The sequence below is a fragment of the Girardinichthys multiradiatus genome, chromosome 10 (assembly GCF_021462225.1).
Source record: "Girardinichthys multiradiatus isolate DD_20200921_A chromosome 10, DD_fGirMul_XY1, whole genome shotgun sequence".
Taxonomy (NCBI): domain Eukaryota; kingdom Metazoa; phylum Chordata; class Actinopteri; order Cyprinodontiformes; family Goodeidae; genus Girardinichthys; species Girardinichthys multiradiatus.
This window is the reverse complement of record NC_061803.1, coordinates 2,752,399-2,775,103: the sequence shown is the minus strand read 5'-3', so window position 1 is coordinate 2,775,103 and position 22,705 is coordinate 2,752,399. Positions and strand designations below refer to the sequence as shown.

Here is a 22,705-nt window from a genome sequence, read left to right as displayed (position 1 = left end):
GTAGGCCCATACATCCTTTGTTTTTTTTATGTTGGACGCAGAAACTTGTCAGAGTCCAAGTTCCTGGTTTAGTTGGTCCATTGTCCATTCCAGCTGTTTTTCTTGCCATCCAGGTAAAGTAAGATAAGATATTTTACTGTCAATTAAATGTTTTGCTCCAACGTCTAGCAAGCAAAGAAAACAGAAATAAATCCAAAATATACAAAGTAAATAACCGAAATAGATGAATGTGGTTAGATAGTACAAACAAATCCCCAAAGCTATGCATATGCACATACACACAAAAAAACGCATTTAAAAAGAAAAAACGTCAAATTAAACCATTATTTCAACTTTTAAAAATTTTCTAGTTAAAGGAATAAAAGGCTTTTTAGTTAGTTTTTGTTTTTTGCTAAAATACCTTTTAAATCTTGTCAGACGGGGAAGGCTGAAACAACGAGTGAAGAAGGTGACAGAGGTCATTACAGACCTGACCTATATACAGAAATATGTTTGAGTTAATGTGCCATACATTGCTTGTTTTGCTCTTGATATTAATTTCACCTCAGTCCGGGTCGTTATGGCGTTTTATGATTTCAGTCTGCGAGAGGGAGGCTTCTATCTCAGTCGCTGCGGTGTGGCTACCTGGGCCAGAGATCCTGGTGTTTTCTGGGAGGCCCCACAAACTCCAGGGTTGCCCAACAAGTGCCCCTGGCCGAAGATCTGCCCTCACACCATTTGTAAGTGTTTTAACATCTCTCTGTGGTTATGTTCAGGTTTGCTGCAGCTTTTATGGATTTCTTCTGTTTCTGCTCTTTAGTCACTCTAAAATGTTTCAGTTGATGAGCGAATTTTTTTATATCAGACAAGATAATCTGAGTAAAAACAAAAAACTGTTTTCAAATGATGATTTCATTCAGAAAAATCCATCCTAACCAACCTGGCTGTGTGTGAAAAGTAATTGCCCCCCTAAACCTAATAACTGATGGTGTCTGTCTCTAAAGCAACAGCACAAATCGTTCTCTTCCGTCACTGTGGAGGAATTTTGGCCCACTCTTTGCAGTATTGTTTAAATTCAGCCACAATGAAGGTTTTTGGGACATGAGCAGCCTGTTTAAGGCCATGCAACAGCATCACAATCTAATTGAAGTGAGAACTTTGACTAGGCCGCCCAAAACCTTCATTTAGTTTTTTTAGGCATCCACAGGTGGACGTGCTGGTGTCCAACGTCCTGCTGCAAAACCCAAGGTCCTGAACTGATTTTCTGGTAAAGAGCAGAATTGACGGTTCCATCAGATCTGGAAGAAGCAAAGCAGCTTCAGACCATCACACCACTACTATGTTTGGTTGTTCTGGGATCTTATGTGACCTCCTGAATGACTCCTCAATGCTCTCTTGGAGTGTTATTGGTAGGCGGGCCACTCCTGGGAAGGTTCTCCCATTTCATTTCTTTCTCTAGTTGTGGATAATGGTTCTCATTGTTGTTCTCTGGAGTTCCAAAGCCTTAGAAATGGCTTGGGAACCATTTCCAGACTGATAGTTTGAGGCATGATGCGCTGCTTTTTTCATGACCTCCTGGATGAGTCGCTGATTGCAGTAATTCATTGGAAGGTTCACTACTGTTTCATGTTTTTATCCATTTCTTGATTATAGCTCATAAAAGATTGTAGCATCCTGAAGCCTTTTTGAGGTCTTTTTACCTCCTTCGTGTTGTCAGAAAGGTTCTATTCATAATCCTATTGGTAATCAGGCCGAGGTGTGGCTAGTAAAACTGAGCTACTTCACAATTAATTCAGGATTTAACATCTTCACACACGGCCAGGTTGGTTTTGATAGCTTGTTTTCCCTTAACAAATGATGTCATCATTTTAAAAACAGTTGTTATATTTACTTTGGGTTTCTTTGTCTGATATTAAAATGTGTTGGGAGGAGTGCTGGTATGTGGTCCAATAAGAAAACCAGACCCTCACATCAGATGAATAGATCTTTCTCTGGCAGGTTGAGCTGTTTACCTAATAATCACATTTATGGATCCTCATTTTACCGCTGATATTATATTAAAAACATACAGCAAAAACAGAAGTCAGTTTCATCAGTTATCTTTTTCCCTCAGAAGTTGGCGAATACATTCTGGTGATGTGGTTGGTCCAAATGACGTATTTTAGTTTTAAAAAAATCAAACTAATTAGGATTTTAACAACAGGAAGCATGATGGAGTGGCTGGTGTTAGGTTTCAGTCAATAAAACTACTAAATGATAACCAAGATGTTTTGGGAAAGTTTATTCTTACTCATCGCTGGAAAGTGAGAAGTGAGGAACAAAAACAAGTTGTGTTTTGAAATCGAGGAACATTTAGGCTTAACCTCAGAAAATGTTGATAATGCTTGATTTGCTGCTTTAAAAATGATTATATTACAGATTATTATCAGACGAACATTATTATTAACATTATTATTTGTATTACTAGGAAAACTAAGTATTTTAACATATAAGTTTAATAGTATACAAATTGTGTTTTAATGAATCTGCATTCAGTGGAGAATAATTCTGTCCAGGTTTAGCTTGCCCTTATTTTGCATTTAGTTTTTTGTCTGTCTTATTCTAAGGTAGTTCTAGTGCTGAAAAAACAGGAAAATTTCTCTTTTCTTGTGTTTTCACAACCAACATATTTACTTATATTATTTTAAAGAATCTGTTCAGTATAAAATTCTCAAGCTTTGGTTTGACCACTTTACATATTTTAGATTTTGCACAACTCTATTCCAGGTCCCTTAGATAAGTCTTTATCAACCATCATACAACCAGATGACGACTCAGCAACGACATCCTGTCTTATTTCAGAATAAGAGTCTGAAATAATGTTACAGACTATCAAGGTTAAAGCACTTTAAAATCTGCATTGATAGCCATTGAAATCTGATAGCAGTTTGTTATCAGACTTTGTGGCTTTTTACTGTATAGAAATATCCTTTATTGTCCGTCACTGAGAACATTCAGGTGTATCAACAGCAACGTTGCAGGCAACTAGAATAATAGCAATACTAACAAAAATAAGAGAGTGTACAGTAATATCGTGAGCTTGTGTTACACTCCAACAGATTATAACCAAATTATCGATCTTGTAAGTGAGGGATAAGTGTAGTAGGTTTCTGTCAACCTACTGACTGGCAGTGCACAGCAACGGGTGGGGTTGTTTACTCCAAGCTTTTAAGGATACTGTGGCAACTCTGAATTGCTAACTAGCTCTTATACGTTTAGATAAGGAACATTTTATTTCAGCAGAGTTTAAAAAGACAAAACATTTTAATCAGTTATGTCCACACAATGATCTTATTCATTAAGCAGCATCACAGCTGTAATGCTGCAACAGTTTGTTTACCTCATGACCTTTTCACTCCTCTGGACTTGGAATATCAAAGGTAATGATAGACCCACAGCTAGAAAGACAAACAAACAGGGAAAACTTTTGAGTTTTTCTAAAATAATCTGATGTAGCTGTGCTCATACTGGTGGTGGTAATGGAGACAAGAGAAGGCAGCCCCAAGCCATGTTCTCATTGAGCACCCAGATACCCTGGGGGTAAAGCTCCTCCTAGGCCTCACCATGTTGGTCCTCAGGCTGTGGGATGGTTTTGTCTTGGTGGGAATGGAGCAAACAGGCCGTGATCTAGTTGATTCAGGCCTCTGGCTATCTGCCGGTTGTGTTTCTGTCCTTTAGGGCAAGCAGGACACAACTGGTGGTCTTATATAACAGCCTGTTGGTGGTGCTTTACATAACACCCCGCTGGAAGTAAAAGACAATAAACATTCTCCACCTTCTTAGGCAGTTTTAAAAGTTATACCCTATATACCATAGTTGTAAAAAGTATAATGCTACCCTGCCCCACCTATCGCTAAGAGCTGTCAGTCAGCTGTGTATGATGACTGTAGATTGAAACAGAAAGTTAAAACTGTAAGAATATCTCATATATTTAGTTCAGCTGACGGGCTCAGGTGTTTGGCTAATGCTGGCTTTAAATGTTATCTTAATAAATCAGTAGCATTTTGTCTTTGTGCTTTAAAATATCTACAGCTAACATTGATTTCAAATGGTGTCAATCAACACCTTCAGCTGTGCTCTGTCTCTTACTCTGCAGTTGTGCAACAAATAATGTGTTTTGTCCCACACCTGGTGATGCTTAAGTGCAGTTTTAATAGCAGAAAAATATGGATAAAAAAGTTAAAAGTCGAAATCAGTTTGTGTTCATGTTGTGGCCTCTTTCTGCTCAGTTTTAGCTCCTGTTACTGAGGAGACACTTTAGAAATGTGGAGCAACATGACCATGTTGTTTTCAGTGTGAACGTGTCACAGCCTCTTGGGGCTGCTCTCTCATTGTTATTGAAGTCTTTTCTGTTGTGCACAGAAATATTCCATGAAAAGGATATTGTATTATTTAAAGTTGATGCACCGATCGGGTTCTTATTGGCAGATTTTTCTTTCTTAACATATTAATTAAATACAACCGCAAAGTAGTTTTAAATCCACAGAAAAGCGTTTTGCTATATGCATTTTTAACTGATGCTAGGTGCATCAGTCAACAATTCTGTTTCTTGATGTGTTAAAGGATGAAAAAAGTGGGAGTTTTTAGATTTAAACAAATGATGAACAGAAAATGACATTTTTCAGTGTTTGACACCAAATAATTTGGTGCAACATTAAGTATTTAGTTTATGTTCAGATTTAGGTGTCGCGTAATCTTCTTGCATTTGTTCAACTTTATTTTCTAGTAAATAATTAGAATTGTAAGCTGTTTTAGGTTTACATTGAAAGTGTTCCTGTTCTCGATCAATTTTCCATTTCATTGTCCTTTAGTGATTCCTGGAGGTACAGATTCACCGCCTCACCTCCCACCTCGGAGCAGTGGTGACTTCCTGATCAATGAGCTGAACACTGACACACCCGGTGCAGCCGAGGACGGAGAGTACATTGAGCTCTGGCACCCATCAGGTCTCAGGGTCTCCTTGCAGGGCATCTGGATTCTGCTGTTCAGCGCGCACAACAACAAGCCGTACCGCGAGATCAGCTTGAGCGGGCACTTTACCACCTCCAAAGGGTATTTCCTGCTGGGCAGCGACAGGCTGGTGCCGGCTCCATCACTTCGCCTTCCTCCCAACACCATCCAGAACGGACCGGACGCCGTGGCGCTCTACCGTAGCCTGTCAGGCCCACCGTCAGCCACTCAGAGGGGGATCCCAATGAAAGGCCTGCTGGATGCAGTGGTCTACCGGCAGAGGGGTTCCGATAGGGAGGCACAGGAGCTGTGCAAAGCTCTGACCCCAGGACAGCTGCCATTGTTGGAGGATCCAGATGTTCTGCCCGGAGATGAAGCCCTCAGCCGCTGCGGAGGCCTCTACCCCTTGGACCTGTCTGCTTTCTCGGTAACTGTAAATTAAAAACAACAGACTTGTGTTTTTTTCTTACAGTTACATGTTTCAGATCATCAACCAACCTTTAATATCCAAATTAAACTGAATAAATACAAAAAGCAGTTTGGAAGTGATGGTTTTTTCAAGCTAACGAAAAAAAAACCATGTGAACATTGGGCCGGGTCATCACTGATTAACCAAAAAAAGAGTTCAGTTCCTCCATCCACACCTAAACCTGATAACACCCAGATTAGTGGAATCAAGAAATTAGTTAAATAGAACCTCTATGACAACAGGAAGTAGGCTATAAGATCTGCAAATTTTAATCAAAAGAATCTAGGACAAAGAAATAGCCGTTGAGGTCTTTCACTCTGGGAATGGTTAAAATGCCGTTTCTGAGAGAGAATAACCGTGAGAACCATTATCCACAAATGGAGATAACATGGAACAGTACAGAACCTTCCTAGGAGTGGCTGGTCTACTATATGTTCTCCAGGAGAACCTTGATGACTCATCCAGGAGGTCACAGAAGAACCCAGAACAACATCTAAAGCAAGAAAACCTTAATTATCCCCAAGACGTTTGGGAGAATATTCTGTGCACTGACGAGACGGTTTAAACTCCAGCTCACTTGGGTTCTGCAGCAGGAAAACGATCCAAAACACACCAGCAAGTCCACCTCTGAACAGCTCCTTTAAAAACAAGGCAACATTTTGTACCGGCCTAGTCAAAGGCTAATCTTAAATCTGACTGAGATGATGAGGCGTGGACCTTAAACACACCATTCATGATTGAAAACCCTCTAATGTGGCTGAATTGAAAGAATTTTGCAAAGAAGAGTGGGCTAAAAATTCTCCCGCTGCGACATAACAGTCTGATTCCCATTTATCGCAAACAATTCATGCAGGTTGTTTTGATACAGCCAGTTTTTAGGTCTAGGGTGAAATTGGTTGGTCAGACAGGGACAAGTTTGTTTTGACAGTTTCTTTTAACTCAGAATTTATTTCTATGTAAAATTTGTTTGATCATCTTCTAGTCTCTGGAAAACATCAACCTTTGTCTCACCTCTAAAGTTAAGATGCATTAATCTATGTAGGTGGCTCCGCCCACACCTCTGCGGGAAAACATCTGCCCCCGTCCTCCTCCAGCGCCTGAAGGTGTTGTCATCAGTGAGGTGGCCAGTGGGCACTGGAGCAATCAGAGCCAACAGACGGCCTTCGTGGAGTTGCATGGGCCGCCCATGACAGAACTGAGGGGCTTGGTGCTCTCTGTGTTTGATCAGGACCTCAGTGGCACCGTCGTTGCTCTTCCTTTAAAAGGAGTTATTGATCAGAATGGGTTTTACGTCATTGGAAACGTCACTGAAGCAGGTGAGAGGAGTGGGGGACCTTGACTTAGAAGGATGCCAGCTGTCAAAAATCAACATGTATACAAACTCCTTTCATTTGTGTCTTTCTGCATAGATCAGATGTTCCCTGACGGCAACACGGTGCCGGCACGAGGAGCAGTGGTCCTGTGCTATGACTTGTTTAGTGTCTGCAGAGCCGGTACTGCTCTGACCAACTCCAGCCTCAGAGATGTGCTGGTGTTCAGTGAAAACCAGCGGCTGCTTTCCTCTCTGTCCACCACCAGGGGGAGACAAGTGATGCCTGCCCCAAGGTGAAAACAGACATATTACAATTTAATGGGAAATATTCTTTAATTTTACCATTAAAGTCAAAGTTTAGTCTGATATATATATATATATATATATATATATATATATATATATATATAATATATATATACAGTACAGACCAAAAGATTGGACACACCGTCTCATTCAAAGAGTTTTCTTTATTTTCATGACTATGAATATTGTAGCTTCACACTGAAGGCATCAAAACTATGAATTAACACATGTGGAATTATATACTGAACAAAAAAGCGTGAAACAACTGAAAATATGTCTTATATTCTAGGTTCTTCCAAGTAGCCACCTTTTGCTTTGATTACTGCTCCGCACACTCTTGGTATTCTGTTGATGAGCTTCAAGAGGTAGTCACCTGAAATGGTTTTCACTTCACAGGTGTGTCCTGTCAGGTTTAATTAGTGGGATTTCAAGCCTTATAAATGGGGTTGGGACCATCAGTTGTGTCGTGCAGGAGGTGGATACAGTACACAGCTGATAGTCCTATTGAATAGACTGTTAGAATTTGTATTTTGGCAAGAAAAAAGCAGCTAAGTAAAGAAAAACCAGTGGCCATCATTACTTTAAGAAATGAAGGTCAGGCAGTCCGAACAATTGGGAAAACTTTGAAAGTGTCCCCAAGTGCAGTCGCAAAAACCATCAAGCGCTACAAAGAAACTGGCTCACATGAGGACCACCCCAGGAAAGGAAGACCAAGAGTCACCTCTGCTGCGGACGATAAGTTCATCCGAGTCACCAGCCTCAGAAATCGCAGGTTAACAGCAGCTCAGATTAGAGAACAGGTCAATGCCACACAGAGTTCTAGCAGCAGACACATCTCTAGAACAACTGTTAAGAGGAGACTGTGTGAATCAGGCCTTCATGGTAAAATAGCTGCTAGGAAACCACTGCTGAGGACAGGCAACAAGCAGAAGAGACTTGTTTGGGCTAAAGAACACAAGGAATGGACATTAGACCAGTGGAAATCTGTGCTTTGGTCTGATGAGTTCAAGTTTGAGATCTTTGGTTCCAACCACCGTGTCTTTGTGCGGCGCAGAAGAGGTGAACGGATGGACTCTACATGCCTGGTTCCCATCGTGAAGCATGGAGGAGGAGGTGTGATGGTGTGGGGGTGCTTTGTTGGTGACACTGTTGGGGATTTATTCAAAACTGAAGTCATACTGAACCAGCATGGCTACCACAGCATCTTACAGCAGCATGCTATTCCATCCGGTTTACGTTTAGTTGGACCATCATTTATTTTTCAACAGGACAATGACCCCAAACACACCTCCAGGCTGTGTAAGGGCTATTTGACCAAGAAGGAGAGTGATGGGGTGCTGCACCAGATGACCTGGCCTCCACAGTCACCGGACCTGAACCCAATTGAGATGGTTTGGGTTGAGCTGGACCGCAGAGTGAAGGCAAAAGTGCCAACAAGTGCTAAGCATCTCTGGGAACTCCTTCAAGACTGTTGGAAAACCATTTCAGGTGACTACCTCTTGAAGCTCATCAACAGAATACCAAGAGTGTGTGGAGCAGTAATCAAAGCAAAAGGTGGCTACTTTGAAGAACCTAGAATATAAAACATATTTTCAGTTGTTTCACACTTTTTTGTTCAGTATATAATTCCATGTGTTAATCCATAGTTTTAATGCCTTCAGTGTGAAGCAAAATGATTGACCACATAAGCAGCAAAGAGTATCCCTTGATCTTCGGGTAACTTGGTCTGAGCAAGAAGTGGTTTAACAACAAGTCTCACAGAACCTCCTGCAAAAGATACAACAGTGATGGGCGAGCTCACCGAAAGTTAGAAAATGGCGGTCTTAATGTGGCTGAGGGCTGGATGTATGTCAGTGTCTTGTAAAAATCTGACGATTCACATCAGGAAGCACTTGTTGTAATTAAAGTCTGCCAAACCCTGTAGAAATGTTCATTCAAAATGGTCACAATGTAAGAAATTAAATGAAAAGATCTTCTTTTCTATCTTAGCAATCTTACCCAGCCGTTGTAAATCTGCATGCATCTGTATCTGATGGTGTTCCTGCATGTTCTGTTTGTGCAGGTCCGTGGGGAACAGTCCCATCTCACTCAGCCGGTGTTCATGCTGTGAGGTCAGGAACCCGTCCTCGTGGACTAGCTCGTCCCCCTCGCCTCACAGCAACAACCTCTGTCCAAGCTCCGCCTACTCAAGTCAAATCGATCTCTGCCTTGGACCCCTGTCCACCGACTGGCCAGAGCAGTCGAGAGGTAAGGACCCGTCAACTTATTGTTTACAAAGAGACATTTACATAAATAATAGACTGAAAGGTTGACAGGAATGTGCATTAACTGCTTTGTTTTAGAAGGGAAAAAGCATTTAGACCTTCTGTACATGTAGTCTTCAGATTCTCACTTATCAGAATAGGAGAAACGTATTTTTGCACCAGAAAAGAAGAGATTTGCTTCCTTTTAGTTCTCGAACACGTTTCATGTTGATCATCTGAGCTTTCGTCCGAAGCATAATCCCTGAGCCTTTTTCAGCCGAGTGCTGAAATGTGCTTTAAAACCAGAAATAACCCAATTTTCCTTCCCTTCAATCACCTAGAAGCACTAAGCAGAGAATTAGTTTGCATGATGAAAATATCTTTGCTCTCATTTAATTTGTATGTATTTTTATATAAGAACAGGCAGCACTTTGTTTCATCTCTTTTTATTTCTTACAGCGAATAATTTCTAAGACCAGAATAATTAAAACTCTTTTTTTTAAAGCAGCAACATTGTGTGCAGTGTGCATTCACCGCATTCAGCGGAGTCAGGGCAGGAGGCAGTTAGGTGTGTTGAACTGCATTGTGACTGAGTCATCTAGGCTTGCATGGACATGAGATGAGGAACTTTAATTAATGATGGAATAACACGACCCACCCAGTTCTGTTATTTGTTCCGATTAAATTCAGAAGCACATTGCAGATGTGTTTTTGTTTAAATGTCAACTTTGTCTCAGGCTGAAGGAGAGCGAGAGCAGGGGGAGGCTGTCTGAGGTCACTTTTTAGATGCACATTTCCACCAATCAGGTACAAGAAAGAAGAGGGACATAAAACAGACAGAATTATTCTCCTCTTCCTCCTTCTCCTCTTCCATGCTGACTTGTAATTTAGTGACTCTGCGGAAGCTGAATATTAAAGCCAGGATGCGTCTGGAGTTCTGTTTCCATTTGGTCAACCAGAATCTGGTCCCGTTTTAAGGAGCAGTGGACAGAGGGCGACATCCTCTGTAGAGTTAGTGGTGGTGGAAAATTAAAGGATACTGATTTGTTACTGTGAGCATTTGTGTCCTTGCTTTAACTGTTTCCTAGTTTAAAAAATCTAAATCTCCTCCTTCCTCTTCTATTTTCTTCTTCAACTAAAACAAATAAAATCACAAATAGACATTTTAGTGTATTTTTGGCTTTCATGTTCATTTAGTCTGTTGTTTCCAATCCACGCTGGTTACATGGAGACATTGCTCTTATCCTTTAATTATAAAGTTTGCCTTTTAATCCATCACCCTGGTTCCATTGGTGAACAGATTGGTCTTTTTTTTATCTTCTGCCCTAAAATGTTAAAATGATTAAAGTTATTTGTGACTCGATAAGTTGACCCTCACAGACATTTCCTCTCGGTTTTCCCAGACTGCAGCGATCTGAATCATGGAAAGAAGATGGCCGACGTGGCCGACTACTTGGAGCAGAGGTGTCACTGTGGGATCTCTGCACTGTATCTACAAGGTGAGGCACTTTCACTTCTCTTCATGTAAAAGATGAGACTGTGGACTTCAACAGATGCAGATCATGTATTTTCAGCTGAATTCATCAAGTCTGGAAAATATTTTTTTTTTATAAAATCAGCTGTACCATCATGGGTCTCCCACTAGCGATTCCTTTATTTTTTATAGTATATTTAAAAATTTTTTTAGTTAAAGTGGTAAGATTTAAATTATCCATGACTTCTTATGGAGCAGCACGGATGCCCAATATGGCTTAGGGTTATTTTTCAAAATGGCAAAGACGAGAGAAGATGTGATTGAAAACTTCATTTTCAAGAAAAGGCTTCCAGAAAATGGCTATTTGCCTGAACTCGACCATATCTACAGTCAGAGCAGTTATTAAAGGCTGTAAGTGGCGTCTCTTAAGCAGATGATTAATGGACATAGATGTAGTCTGAGAACTTTGAAATCATCTCTTGGTGTCTGGTCACCACAGCAGCTCGAAGTAGTCTCTCTATCTCCATCTGATTTTCTGTTCTACTGGTTTACTCCGACATTCAGAACAACATGCTGGCAGTTCTGCCTTGTCTATGGCAAACCATTTTAACACTTAATAACCAGGGAGGATTATTATACCAAATTACCTAGAAATCTGTCTTCTTGTAAAAATAAACATTTGAGATATCCACTATGCCCTTCTTCTTAAATATTCCTAAAATAGACAAATGTTGTCACATTTTGCATTTATCTCTGAGGTTTACAACTGAACCTATCCACAATTCTTCCTATCTAAAATGAACATTTTGGACAGCTGAAATTAACTTTTTTTACTATAAGAACTTTAGATCTCTAAAATTCAAATGGGAATTAGAAATAAGTGAGTTTTTAAATGAAATGTTAAAACAGCTTGCCATACAGGCTTGCTGCTCATGTGTTTTGGTCCACTTTAAGAGAAGCAGTGTGAAAGTGAACCGAACCAACTAAAGGTGTGAACTTTTTCAGCACTTCTGGCCTGATCGAAAGAGTCCTGGTAAGAAAGAACCTATTAAGACTGCAGAGTAGCAACTTTGGGTCACCAGTCACCATAATGAACCATTAGATGCTGTCTACATCTCAACATTTCCTGTTCTACCATCACAAATATAAACATGAGGAGTTTACAGCTGCAGGCAGTTAGGTTGGATGTGAAACAAGGGATAAATAAGTTTTTCCACTGTTAAGTAAGGTAGAGGTTATGTGTTGCTGTGGGCCCATTTGTCTCCCATAAACCCTGAAAACTTTGTTCACTAAGCCCTCAGTGTTTATAAATGCGACTTGCTTGGACCGGGAACACGTCCGTATTCACACTTTTTTTAACTCAATTGATCCACTCAGAGGTGTACAGTTTTTATTCCAGCCTGAAATGGGGAAATTTATGGTCCGGGTTGGAAATCGGTGCAGTTTTTTTATTCTTGTTGCTCTTGCGAGATACACGATCTAAACATTATTGTTTTTCTTCTTATGATCCGATCTGTTGTTTTCTTTATATACAGGTCCTTCTCAAAATATTAGCATATTGTGATAAAGTTCATTATTTTCCATAATGTCATGATGAAAATGTAACATTCATATATTTTAGATTCATTGCACACTAACTGAAATATTTCAGGTCTTTTATTGTCTTAATACGGATGATTTTGGCATACAGCTCATGAAAACCCAAAATTCCTATCTCACAAAATTAGCATATTTCATCCAACCAATAAAAGAAAAGTGTTTTTAATACAAAAAACGTCAACCTTCAAATAATCATGTACAGTTATGCACTCAATACTTGGTCGGGAATCCTTTTGCAGAAATGACTGCTTCAATGCGGCGTGGCATGGAGGCAATCAGCCTGTGGCACTGCTGAGGTCTTATGGAGGCCCAGGATGCTTCGATAGCGGCCTTTAGCTCATCCAGAGTGTTGGGTCTTGAGTCTCTCAACGTTCTCTTCACAATATCCCACAGATTCTCTATGGGGTTCAGGTCAGGAGAGTTGGCAGGCCAATTGAGCACAGTGATACCATGGTCAGTAAACCATTTACCAGTGGTTTTGGCACTGTGAGCAGGTGCCAGGTCGTGCTGAAAAATGAAATCTTCATCTCCATAAAGCTTTTCAGCAGATGGAAGCATGAAGTGCTCCAAAATCTCCTGATAGCTAGCTGCATTGACCCTGCCCTTGATAAAACACAGTGGACCAACACCAGCAGCTGACACGGCACCCCAGACCATCACTGACTGTGGGTACTTGACACTGGACTTCTGGCATTTTGGCATTTCCTTCTCCCCAGTCTTCCTCCAGACTCTGGCACCTTGATTTCTGAATGACATGCAGAATTTGCTTTCATCTGAAAAAAGTACTTTGGACCACTGAGCAACAGTCCAGTGCTGCTTCTCTGTAGCCCAGGTCAGGCGCTTCTGCCGCTGTTTCTGGTTCAAAAGTGGCTTGACCTGGGGAATGCGGCACCTGTAGACCATTTCCTGCACACGCCTGTGCACGGTGGCTCTGGATGTTTCTACTCCAGACTCAGTCCACTGCTTCCGCAGGTCCCCCAAGGTCTGGAATCGGCCCTTCTCCACAATCTTCCTCAGGGTCCGGTCACCTCTTCTCGTTGTGCAGCGTTTTCTGCCACACTTTTTCCTTCCCACAGACTTCCCACTGAGGTGCCTTGATACAGCACTCTGGGAACAGCCTATTCGTTCAGAAATGTCTTTCTGTGTCTTACCCTCTTGCTTGAGGGTGTCAATAGTGGCCTTCTGGACAGCAGTCAGGTTGGCAGTCTTACCCATGATTGGGGTTTTGAGTGATGAACCAGGCTGGGAGTTTTAAAGGCCTCAGGAATCTTTTGCAGGTGTTTAGAGTTAACTCGTTGATTCAGATGATTAGGTTCATAGCTCGTTTAGAGACCCTTTTAATGATATGCTAATTTTGTGAGATAGGAATTTTGGGTTTTCATGAGCTGTATGCCAAAATCATCCGTATTAAGACAATAAAAGACCTAAAATATTTCAGTTAGTGTGCAATGAATCTAAAATATATGAATGTTAAATTTTCATCATGACATTATGGAAAATAATGAACTTTATCACAATATGCTAATATTTTGAGAAGGACCTGTATTACTATGCATATTATTCAATAGACATTTTAAAGCCCTGTGAGTTATTTTGAGCTTGTCTACCATCTAAAGTGTGTGTTGCTTTTGGTATTAGTGAAAAAGGTGCAACATTACAAAGGAACACAAAGGGAAATTGGTATTTTCCTACACTTATTGTTTTCTCAAACTTCTTTCTGAGGAAGGGCATTAAAATAAGGTCAAGTGCTAAAATGATTAAGAGATAGCTAGGATTTTTTTAAACACTGAAATAATATGACCAATTAACATTTTACCAGCAGAGGATAACTCCATTTATTCTAAATCCTGGAGGCTGAAGCTAACTGCTGGTTAGAGAAGGGCTAAGACCAAAACATACTTCCACCTTCTTAAATAACGTCAGTCTCTTAAACAGAAGTATACATTCAAGACTGTGTGAAAAAGTGGAAAAAAGTACTGGGTTTTCATGAGCTGTATGCCAAAATCATCCGTATTAAGACAATAAAAGACCTGAAATATTTCAGTTAGTGTGCAATGAATCTAAAATATATGAATGTTAAATTTTCATCATGACATTATGGAAAATAATGAACTTTATCACAATATGCTAATATTTTGAGAAGGACCTGTACTGTGTGATTTGCGCCATCTTTGGCTGGATGTTGTATTGCCAGGGTCGCCTGTTTTTTAATATACTGAATATTTAATAACATGGAATTTTTCCCTCACTTATAAATAAATGTGCTCAAATTCTGTTACTACAATAAAAGCCACAAAATCCCTGAAGAACCTAATTTACCTGCAGAAGCTTGTCTTCCAAGGAAGCGTTTAGGTTAATTGGACTACATTTATCTACTGAACAGTTCAAGTGCTTTTAGACTTCTCGCCTGGCAGCATCTTTTGTCCCTTATTAGAAATAAATCTCAGAAATGTATTTCCTCTGTTCACAGAATGCTGAAACTAAAAGCTCCTTTTGTTCTTCTGTCTCTGTTGAAGGAACCAATTTTTCCTGTGTGTCCGGATGGCTGCGAGTGTGGGGGGACATCCAGGCGCTGTCCGACCACCAGAAGGCGCTCATCATCCAGACCTCCAGCATGAACTCCTCTCCTGCTCAAGCTGAGGCCTGTTCTTCTCCTACCACAGACCGTTACACAGGAACAGGTCAGAACACATAATGAATATCTGTCACTCCCGGCGTCGACAAAGTCTTGATTAAAATGCAGCGTTGCGGTTTATTTATTTGTATTTGGAGCAAACCACAAATAATCAGCCAAATTAACGATTTAACAGTCTGTGCTCCGCTATGGAAATCCTCCTCAGCATCATCTGCTCTGAATCTAGGCTGTAAACACACAGGCAGCTGATTTCATAGCACTACATGTTAAACACAGAAAGGCAGTTGTTATTGTTGAAAAGACGAGGCTTTGTTTCATTTATAAAGGTGTATCATCAAATGCTTTGATGGCTTCAGCATTTATCTGCTAACAACATTTACATATCATCAAAAAGTTCTTAATTTCAGTTCCAAAACTAAAAGTTATATGTTATATAAAAACATTACAGACACATTGATATATTCCAATAATTAGCTCCTGAAAACCCAACACTCAGTTTCTCCTGAAGTTAGAAAATATTACACAGAAATCTTAGCCTCTGTACCTCACTTTTTCCTTCCACCTAACTTTCCATTAATATGCTTGGATACAGCACTCTGTGAGCCGGCAGTTTCTTTAGGGTGTGATTGACTTTCTGCTGGACAGCTTTCATGATTGTGTTGGACATAACGTTTCATTTCTGGGTGGAAGTGCTTGTTTCTAATGTAATATTTTATGGCTGCAACTAATGATTATTTATGCTAATTGATAAATCAGTTGACTATTTTTTTGATTAACCGGTTAATAATCGGATAGCAAAATGTGCTTAATAGGAGGTTTTTTATAGGATTTGGACCTGTACCTTTAAATGCTAAATGTATATATTGGATGTAGTTGTGGCTTAATTACTCTGAGTGGGTTGTTCTTTTAGAGTCTGTATCCTCCTGGTAACGATTATGCAATTACTAAATTAGCTGTAATTAACCAATTAAGCCCATTAATTGTTTCAGCCTTATAATATTTACATATTTGTTTTTTTTAACAGAAATATATTCTATAGGTTAATATTACTATGTGTGTTTATCAATCTATGATGTTTAACTTTTTGAATTTCATTCAGACTCATTTTTTCATGGTTTTCTCATATATTCATGTGCTCCTGACAAACCAATGAGATTATGAGAATAAAAGCAGATGGAAATAAATAAATATTCTTTACGATGTCTGTGTTGCTGTTATGCTGAATAATTTGGTTTATCGTCCACCCAGCATCATCGCTGGGCTTGCAGATCGGGCTGATCATAGCGGTGCTCCTGGTGCTCGGACTCGGAGGTGCTTTGTTCACATTTCTCTACAGGAGGAGGTGAGGACCTGGAATCGTTGTGCCTTTATCCTCATGCTGATCACCATTCAGCACCTCAAAACATTTAAATGTTACTAATCTCAGCTGGCAGACTGAAAACATGAAGGGCGTATTATAAATATATTTATTTATTCACTTTGAATAATAAAGGCTGCAGAGCTTGTTTCCTCGTGTTTTCAATGCTGTTGTTTGTTTTCTCAGGCGTCCTCTAGACTATTACACCATGGAGCTGAGCGAACACGCAGAGGGGCTGTCAGACCTATAATCCAAGCTCTGAATCAACGAGTTTGCGTCTGAAAGTTGAAGTCTGGACTTCAGGAAAGCGAATGATGGATGAGGATGATCAGAGGCTTGTTTCAGGTACATGTCACCAGTGCTGCTGCAGGCGACCCTCTGTGTGCCGGCAGGGGATCACTGAGGGAACTGACTTTGTAAATGTTCGTGAGCGGTGCATTCGGATGCGGTTTGCAGCATTTTCTGGCTCCAGCAATGCCGGATAATAACAGATTTTTCTAAGGACTCATATGTGACCTTTGCCTTGGAACACTGGTGGTTACTGTTTGTAAGGAAAATTAAGAAAGAAATTGCTCGTTTTCTTATTATTTGAGTCATAAATACTCATTTTGATGATTTATTTGTTCCACTTTGCGTAAACTTTTTAAACCACAGACTTTTGAAACAACTATATTTTGCATCATCATTTTTGAAGGAAACTCCTAAATGAAATTTGTTCTGCTGACATTTGTTCTTAAAGACAGTCCTGCTTTCTCTCCTGTCTTATTTTAAATTGCAGTTAATCCAAGGTTTTGACTGTCCCTTAAATGTGAATGGCTTTTAATGTCACATGTAGCCTTTAACCACTTTTTATATGCTTGCTTAAAGCAAATTGTTTACACGTTCCTAATTAAGAATTAGAAGAAAAATGTGCAAAGCTGATAAATACGTTTTTTAAATGATGAGTGTTTGCATTTGGGAATAAGGTTGCTTTGTATTCAGAACTGAATTCCTGATGGTTTACATGTAGGGATGCACCGATTGCTCAGCTGTTTATTGGAATCGGCCGATTTTCTAGCTTGAAAAATGTCCGGTCTTTTCCTCCCCATCAGTGAACACAGCATAATAATTACATTTACATAAATATCCAGAGGTGAACTTTAAAAAGTTCTCCAACCTGGTTTTATTGTAGAGAAGAAATTGGCAGCAGCAGTCAGATGTTTACATACACTCATGATGAAAATGACAACTGGAAATTTTTTATGCATTTGAACTTTTATCAGGGTAAAATTATTATGCACACACATCTTCAGTGGTTTTTGTTTATTTAAATACAAAAGTCAACTTTCTATATTTCCTTTTTTTCATCTGCAGAGGTCTGCAATAAACACAAGAGATATAAACGCTCCTCCACTAATATTTATTTTATTGTCCCTTAGTAAGTTGCATCTTGACCACACCATTCCCAGGTTCTGGATATTTGACCCCTTGGGGTGTATTCACAGCAGCCACATTTGGTTCACTTTAAATGGACAAGGGTTCATTTACCCGTTCGTCCGGACATTGTGTGCAGATGTGAATACAATCAAGCAAACTCAAGTGCGCACCAAACAACTGACTGAAACGCACTCGGACCGCTTGCAAATGAACTCTGGTGTGGTTCGCTTCTTGTGTAAATAGAAACCAGCCTCGATCTGACCCAACTACAGCTCTTGACCCTCACAATGATATAGCAGCATTAATGACGGCACAGATATGCAGAACAGAGGTGCTGCATGCAGCACATCTACAGTTGTTTTCCTGCATTTCCTGGTCTGTGGTCTGTCCCGCCTCCATCATTTCTGTCCAATGGGAGCAATGATCGTCACACCTGTGGCTTTATAGTTATAGTTCGCTTAAAAAAATTAAAATGTGGAAGCAGATCGCACCAAACGAGAAACATAAAGTCCTCTTTTGGTCCGGACCAATCAAGCGGACCAAAGGACTATCCTGGTGTAGATACACCCTTATTTTGTTAGGAAGTGTAGTTTAGTTATTTGGGTTGGTTTATCCACAGTATTGTTTAGATCAGGGTTTTCCAAAAGCTTAATGCTAACCTGGTTTATCTATTTCAGAACCAGATTTAATGTGTGTGTGAGCCACATATGGCTTCTTCTCAGGCTGCATGGTCACCATGTTCATTTTTCACTTTGTTAAATTCATCAGTACCTATATCAGCAAAATAGCCCCACAGCATGATGCTGCCACCACCAAGCTTGACATGTAGTGTAGTTGTCAGAACTTTAGAAGCTTTATCAAGGATTCCTCCGATATACTTCTTGTCATTTTAGCCGAATAGCACAACCGTTGTCTCAGCTGACCATAACTTTTCCCCCCATTGCATTTGGCTTCTTTATGTGGGCAACTGCAGCTTTCAGCCGTTAGCCGTGTAAAACTGGCTTCCAGCAGTTTCCTGGTTATGATCCGCCTGGACCTGGTTCTTGGGCGGTTCCTGATCCTTCTGATGGGTCAATCTGGGCCAAATGGTTGAAACTTGGTTCCAACAGGACAATGAAGTTGTTGTCGAGCAAATAAACTGTTTAAATGCCCCAAATTAAGGAGAATTATGAATTTATGCAGAGTACTGCAAATGTTACTTTACAATCAGAATCAGAATCAGAAAAGCTTTATTGCCAAGTACGTTTTTGGACATACAAGGAATTTGTTTTGGCGTAGTCGGTGCAATACAATACAAATTAAACAGTATAAACATATCTACAATATAATATAAATATATGTGCACAGTTTTAAGTGAGTGAGAGTAAATATAGAGCGGTATAAGATGCAAGAGCAATACAACAGTGCAGATGATCATTGTGCAAGTAAAGCAGGAGTCCAAGCTGAGCGTTAATGTAACTCATAGAGTTACAGGTTACAGGTGTCCTGTCAGCAAAAAAAGGGGGGGTGTGGGGGAAAGGGAGAGTGTCAGGGTGGTTTCTGGGCTTTGTTAACCAGGCTGGTGGCAGATGGGAAAAAACTGTTCTTGTGGCGTGAGGTTTTGGTCCGGATGGACCGCAGCCTCCTGCCAGAGGGGAGAGTCTCAAAGAGTCTGTGACCAGGGTGGGAGGGATCAGCCAGAATCTTCCCTGCCCGCTTCAGGGTCCTGGAGGTGTACAGTTCCTGGAGCAACAGTAGACTGCAGCCAATCACCTTCTCAGCAGACCGAATGACACGCTGCAGCCTGCCCTTATCCTTGGCTGTAGCAGCGGCGTACCAGATGGTGATGGAGGAGGTGAGGATGGACTCAATGATGGCTGTGTAGAAGTGCACCATCATAGTCTTTGGCAGGTTGAATTTCTTCAGCTGCCGTAGGAAGAACATCCTCTGCTGGGCTTTCTTGATGAGGGAGCTGATGTTTGGCTCCCACTTGAGATCCTGGGAGATGATGGTTCCCAGGAAGTGGAAAGATTCCACAGTGTCAATTGTGGAGTCACAGAGGGTGATGGGGGCAGGTGGGGTTGGGTTCTGCCAGAAGTCCACAACCATCTCCACTGTTTTTAGAGCGTTGAGCTCAAGGTTGTTCTGGCTGCACCAGTCCAACAGATGGTCCACCTCCCATCTGTACGCGGACTCGTCACCATCAGAGATGAGTCCGATCAGGGTGGTGTCGTCCGCAAACTTCAGAAGCTTGACAGACTGGTGACTGGAGGTGCAGCTGTTGGTGTACAGGGAGAAGAGCAGAGGAGAGAGAACACAGCCTTGGGGGGAACCGGTGCTGATGGTCAGGGAGTCAGAGACGTGCTTCCCCAGCCTCACGCGCTGCTTCCTGTCAGACAGGAAGTCAGTGATCCACCTGCAGGTGGAGTCGGGCACACTCAGCTGGGAGAGCTTCTCCTGTAGCAGAACTGGGACGATGGTGTTGAAGGCAGAGCTGAAATCCACAAACAGGATCCTGGCATAGGTTCCTGTGGAGTCCAGGTGCCGGAGGATGAAGTGAAGGGCTAGGTTGACTGCATCATCTACAGACCTGTTGGCTCTGTAGGCAAACTGCAGGGGGTCCAGGAGGGGGTCGGTGATGTCTTTTAGGTGTGAGAGCACAAGGCGCTCAAAGGACTTCATCACCACAGAGGTCAGGGCGACGGGTCTGAAGTCATTAAGCCCTGTGGTCCTTGGCTTCTTGGGAACAGGGACGATGGTGGAGGACTTGAAGCAGGCTGGCACATGACATGTCTCCAGTGAGGTGTTAAAAATATCTGTGAAGACTAGAGACAGCTGATCAGCGCAGTGCTTCAGGCTGGCTGGTGAGACAGAATCCGGACCAGCAGCTTTCTGGGGGTTCTGTCTCCTGAAGAGTTTGTTGACGTCCCTCTCCTGGATGGAAAGAGCCGTCCCCGGCGTGGGTAGGGGGCTGGTGGGGGGGAACTTCAGGGTGGGGGTTGGAGGTGCCAAGGCCCCTCTTGAGGTTGGAGAGATGGGGGTGGTGGATTGTGGCTGCAGGTGTTGGGGGGCGTCGTGGGGGATGGTTGCATGACTGTCCCTTTGTCTTTCAAAGCGGCAGTAGAACTCGTTCAGGTTGTTGGCGAGGCGTCGGTCGTTGATGGAGTGGGGGGCTTTCGGCTTGTAGTTGGTGATTTGCTTGAGCCCTTTCCAGACAGACGCAGAGTTACAATATAATTTTATTAAAAATAAAGTAAAATTTTGAATTAAATCAGAAAAACATATGTGTGCTGTCATAGCTCCAACAGAGAAAGCTGTATTATGTTACATCAGGCTCACCAGGCCTAAGCTTTACAGAAATCAAAAATTGGACCCGACCCAGCAGCTGCAATCGGTGCATCTCTACTGAGAAACCCCTCTTATGCCTTTGTGTGTTATTCCATCAGCTGATCACTTAGTCCCATAAGAACTACAGCTTGTGTCTTCTTGCCTGCCTGATTAATCTGAACCAGTTTGCTTCTATCTACATTTATTTTATTTCTGTCGAGATCTAATCTGAATGTCTGAAAGTAGCCTTGAACCAGTGAGTTCTGCTGCTTTCATGTATTTGGTCCTGTTACACCTGAGAAATTATTGCAAATTAGGCCACTCTTTCTATTTGCAGCAATCATTATGTTGACTTTTTTATGTTGTTTATGACAATTGAGTAATTTATGGAGAATTTCGTTGTTGGGTTTTCATGTAGTGGATGTAAATTATAAAACAGAAGACTTTAATTTCTTGTCAAAATGTCAAATTGTTCTGACTTCATGCACATTTATCAGACCTTCATTTAATTTTGATCTATTTTTTTTTTTTTTTTTGCTCACATTGCATTGTCAGGCCTAAAACAATACAAACTGTTGCTCTTCAGATATTAAAAGATTGATTCTCTGCAACTGAAAATGTCTCCACTGAACATGTCAGTAAAAACACTGGAAAAACATCTTTGCATCATCAACACGTCAAGAATGAAGGGTTTATTTTCTCTCCAGTGTTTCACACATTAAAGTCAAATACCTTCACTGCTGTCATTTGTTTTTATTTGCTTATTTATAGTTCTAGCTCTCTTCTGAATTACAGGTTTGTTTCACTAACACATATGTCATTACATATGATACAGATGATTGATTTCCGTATATCTTATTTTTAATGCATGAAGGTCATCCTACTGTACATTGTCTGCCCTCAGTACTTGTTTGGGGCTCCTTTTGAATTAATTACTGCATCAGTGCAGCGTGGCATGGAGGAGATCAGCCTGTGGTTTTGCTCAGACATTTAGAAAGCCCAGGTTGCTTTGCTTCTGGCCTTCAGCTTGTCAACATTGTTGGTTCTGGTGTCTTCCTATATATAACAGCCTATAGATTAACCATGGGGTTCAGGTCAAGCCAATTTGCTGGTGTTACCATGGTGATAAATTCAAATTTATAGAAAATGATCAAAGCGTGCAGTTTGTAGCTTATTGACAAAATAAATTACTTGATAAAAAAAGAAGATTCTTCACTTATTAGTCATGTTATGCATATATTGCATACAAATGCCTAGAAAAATTGCTAAAGCTAGGATCTTTAATCACCTGTACATTTTAAAAACATTGGTCAATTCTTATTTTTTTTTTAGCATTTTTGGCTAAAGTTATTAAGAGCCACAGTGGTGGGTCTGAAGAGTCACATGCAACTCTGGAGCCACGGGTTGCAGAACAGCTGTAGTCCAGGTTCTGGGTCCATCTGGGTGTGGTGGATCTTGAAGCTTTTACTCCACCCACAGTCCACTTCTGGGCATGGTTATCCATGTTGCTTTTCTACAACACTTTTCCTTCCACTTAACTTACAATGAATATGAACAAGAATAAACACTTGATACATATCACTCTGTAAGGAGTCTCTGAAATGTGTATTGATTGATGAG

The 22,705-nt window shown here is 40.9% G+C and overlaps 1 protein-coding gene across 2 annotated transcripts in view; it reads left to right on the top strand.

Moving 5' to 3' along the window:
* The window catches only part of si:ch211-183d21.1, a 28,756-nt gene extending 9,646 nt beyond the window's left edge, over positions 1–19,110 (top strand). For both annotated transcript variants that reach the window (XM_047377834.1, XM_047377833.1), the window contains 9 exons: positions 580–719; positions 4,830–5,395; positions 6,480–6,753; positions 6,847–7,042; positions 9,118–9,302; positions 10,702–10,797; positions 14,888–15,052; positions 16,255–16,348; positions 16,550–19,110. In XM_047377834.1, the coding sequence (XP_047233790.1) occupies positions 580–719; positions 4,830–5,395; positions 6,480–6,753; positions 6,847–7,042; positions 9,118–9,302; positions 10,702–10,797; positions 14,888–15,052; positions 16,255–16,348; positions 16,550–16,613 (1,780 nt within the window). In that variant the 3' untranslated portion in view covers positions 16,614–19,110. The remainder of the gene's footprint in view (positions 1–579; positions 720–4,829; positions 5,396–6,479; positions 6,754–6,846; positions 7,043–9,117; positions 9,303–10,701; positions 10,798–14,887; positions 15,053–16,254; positions 16,349–16,549) is intronic.
* Positions 19,111–22,705: the final 3,595 nt, after the last annotated feature.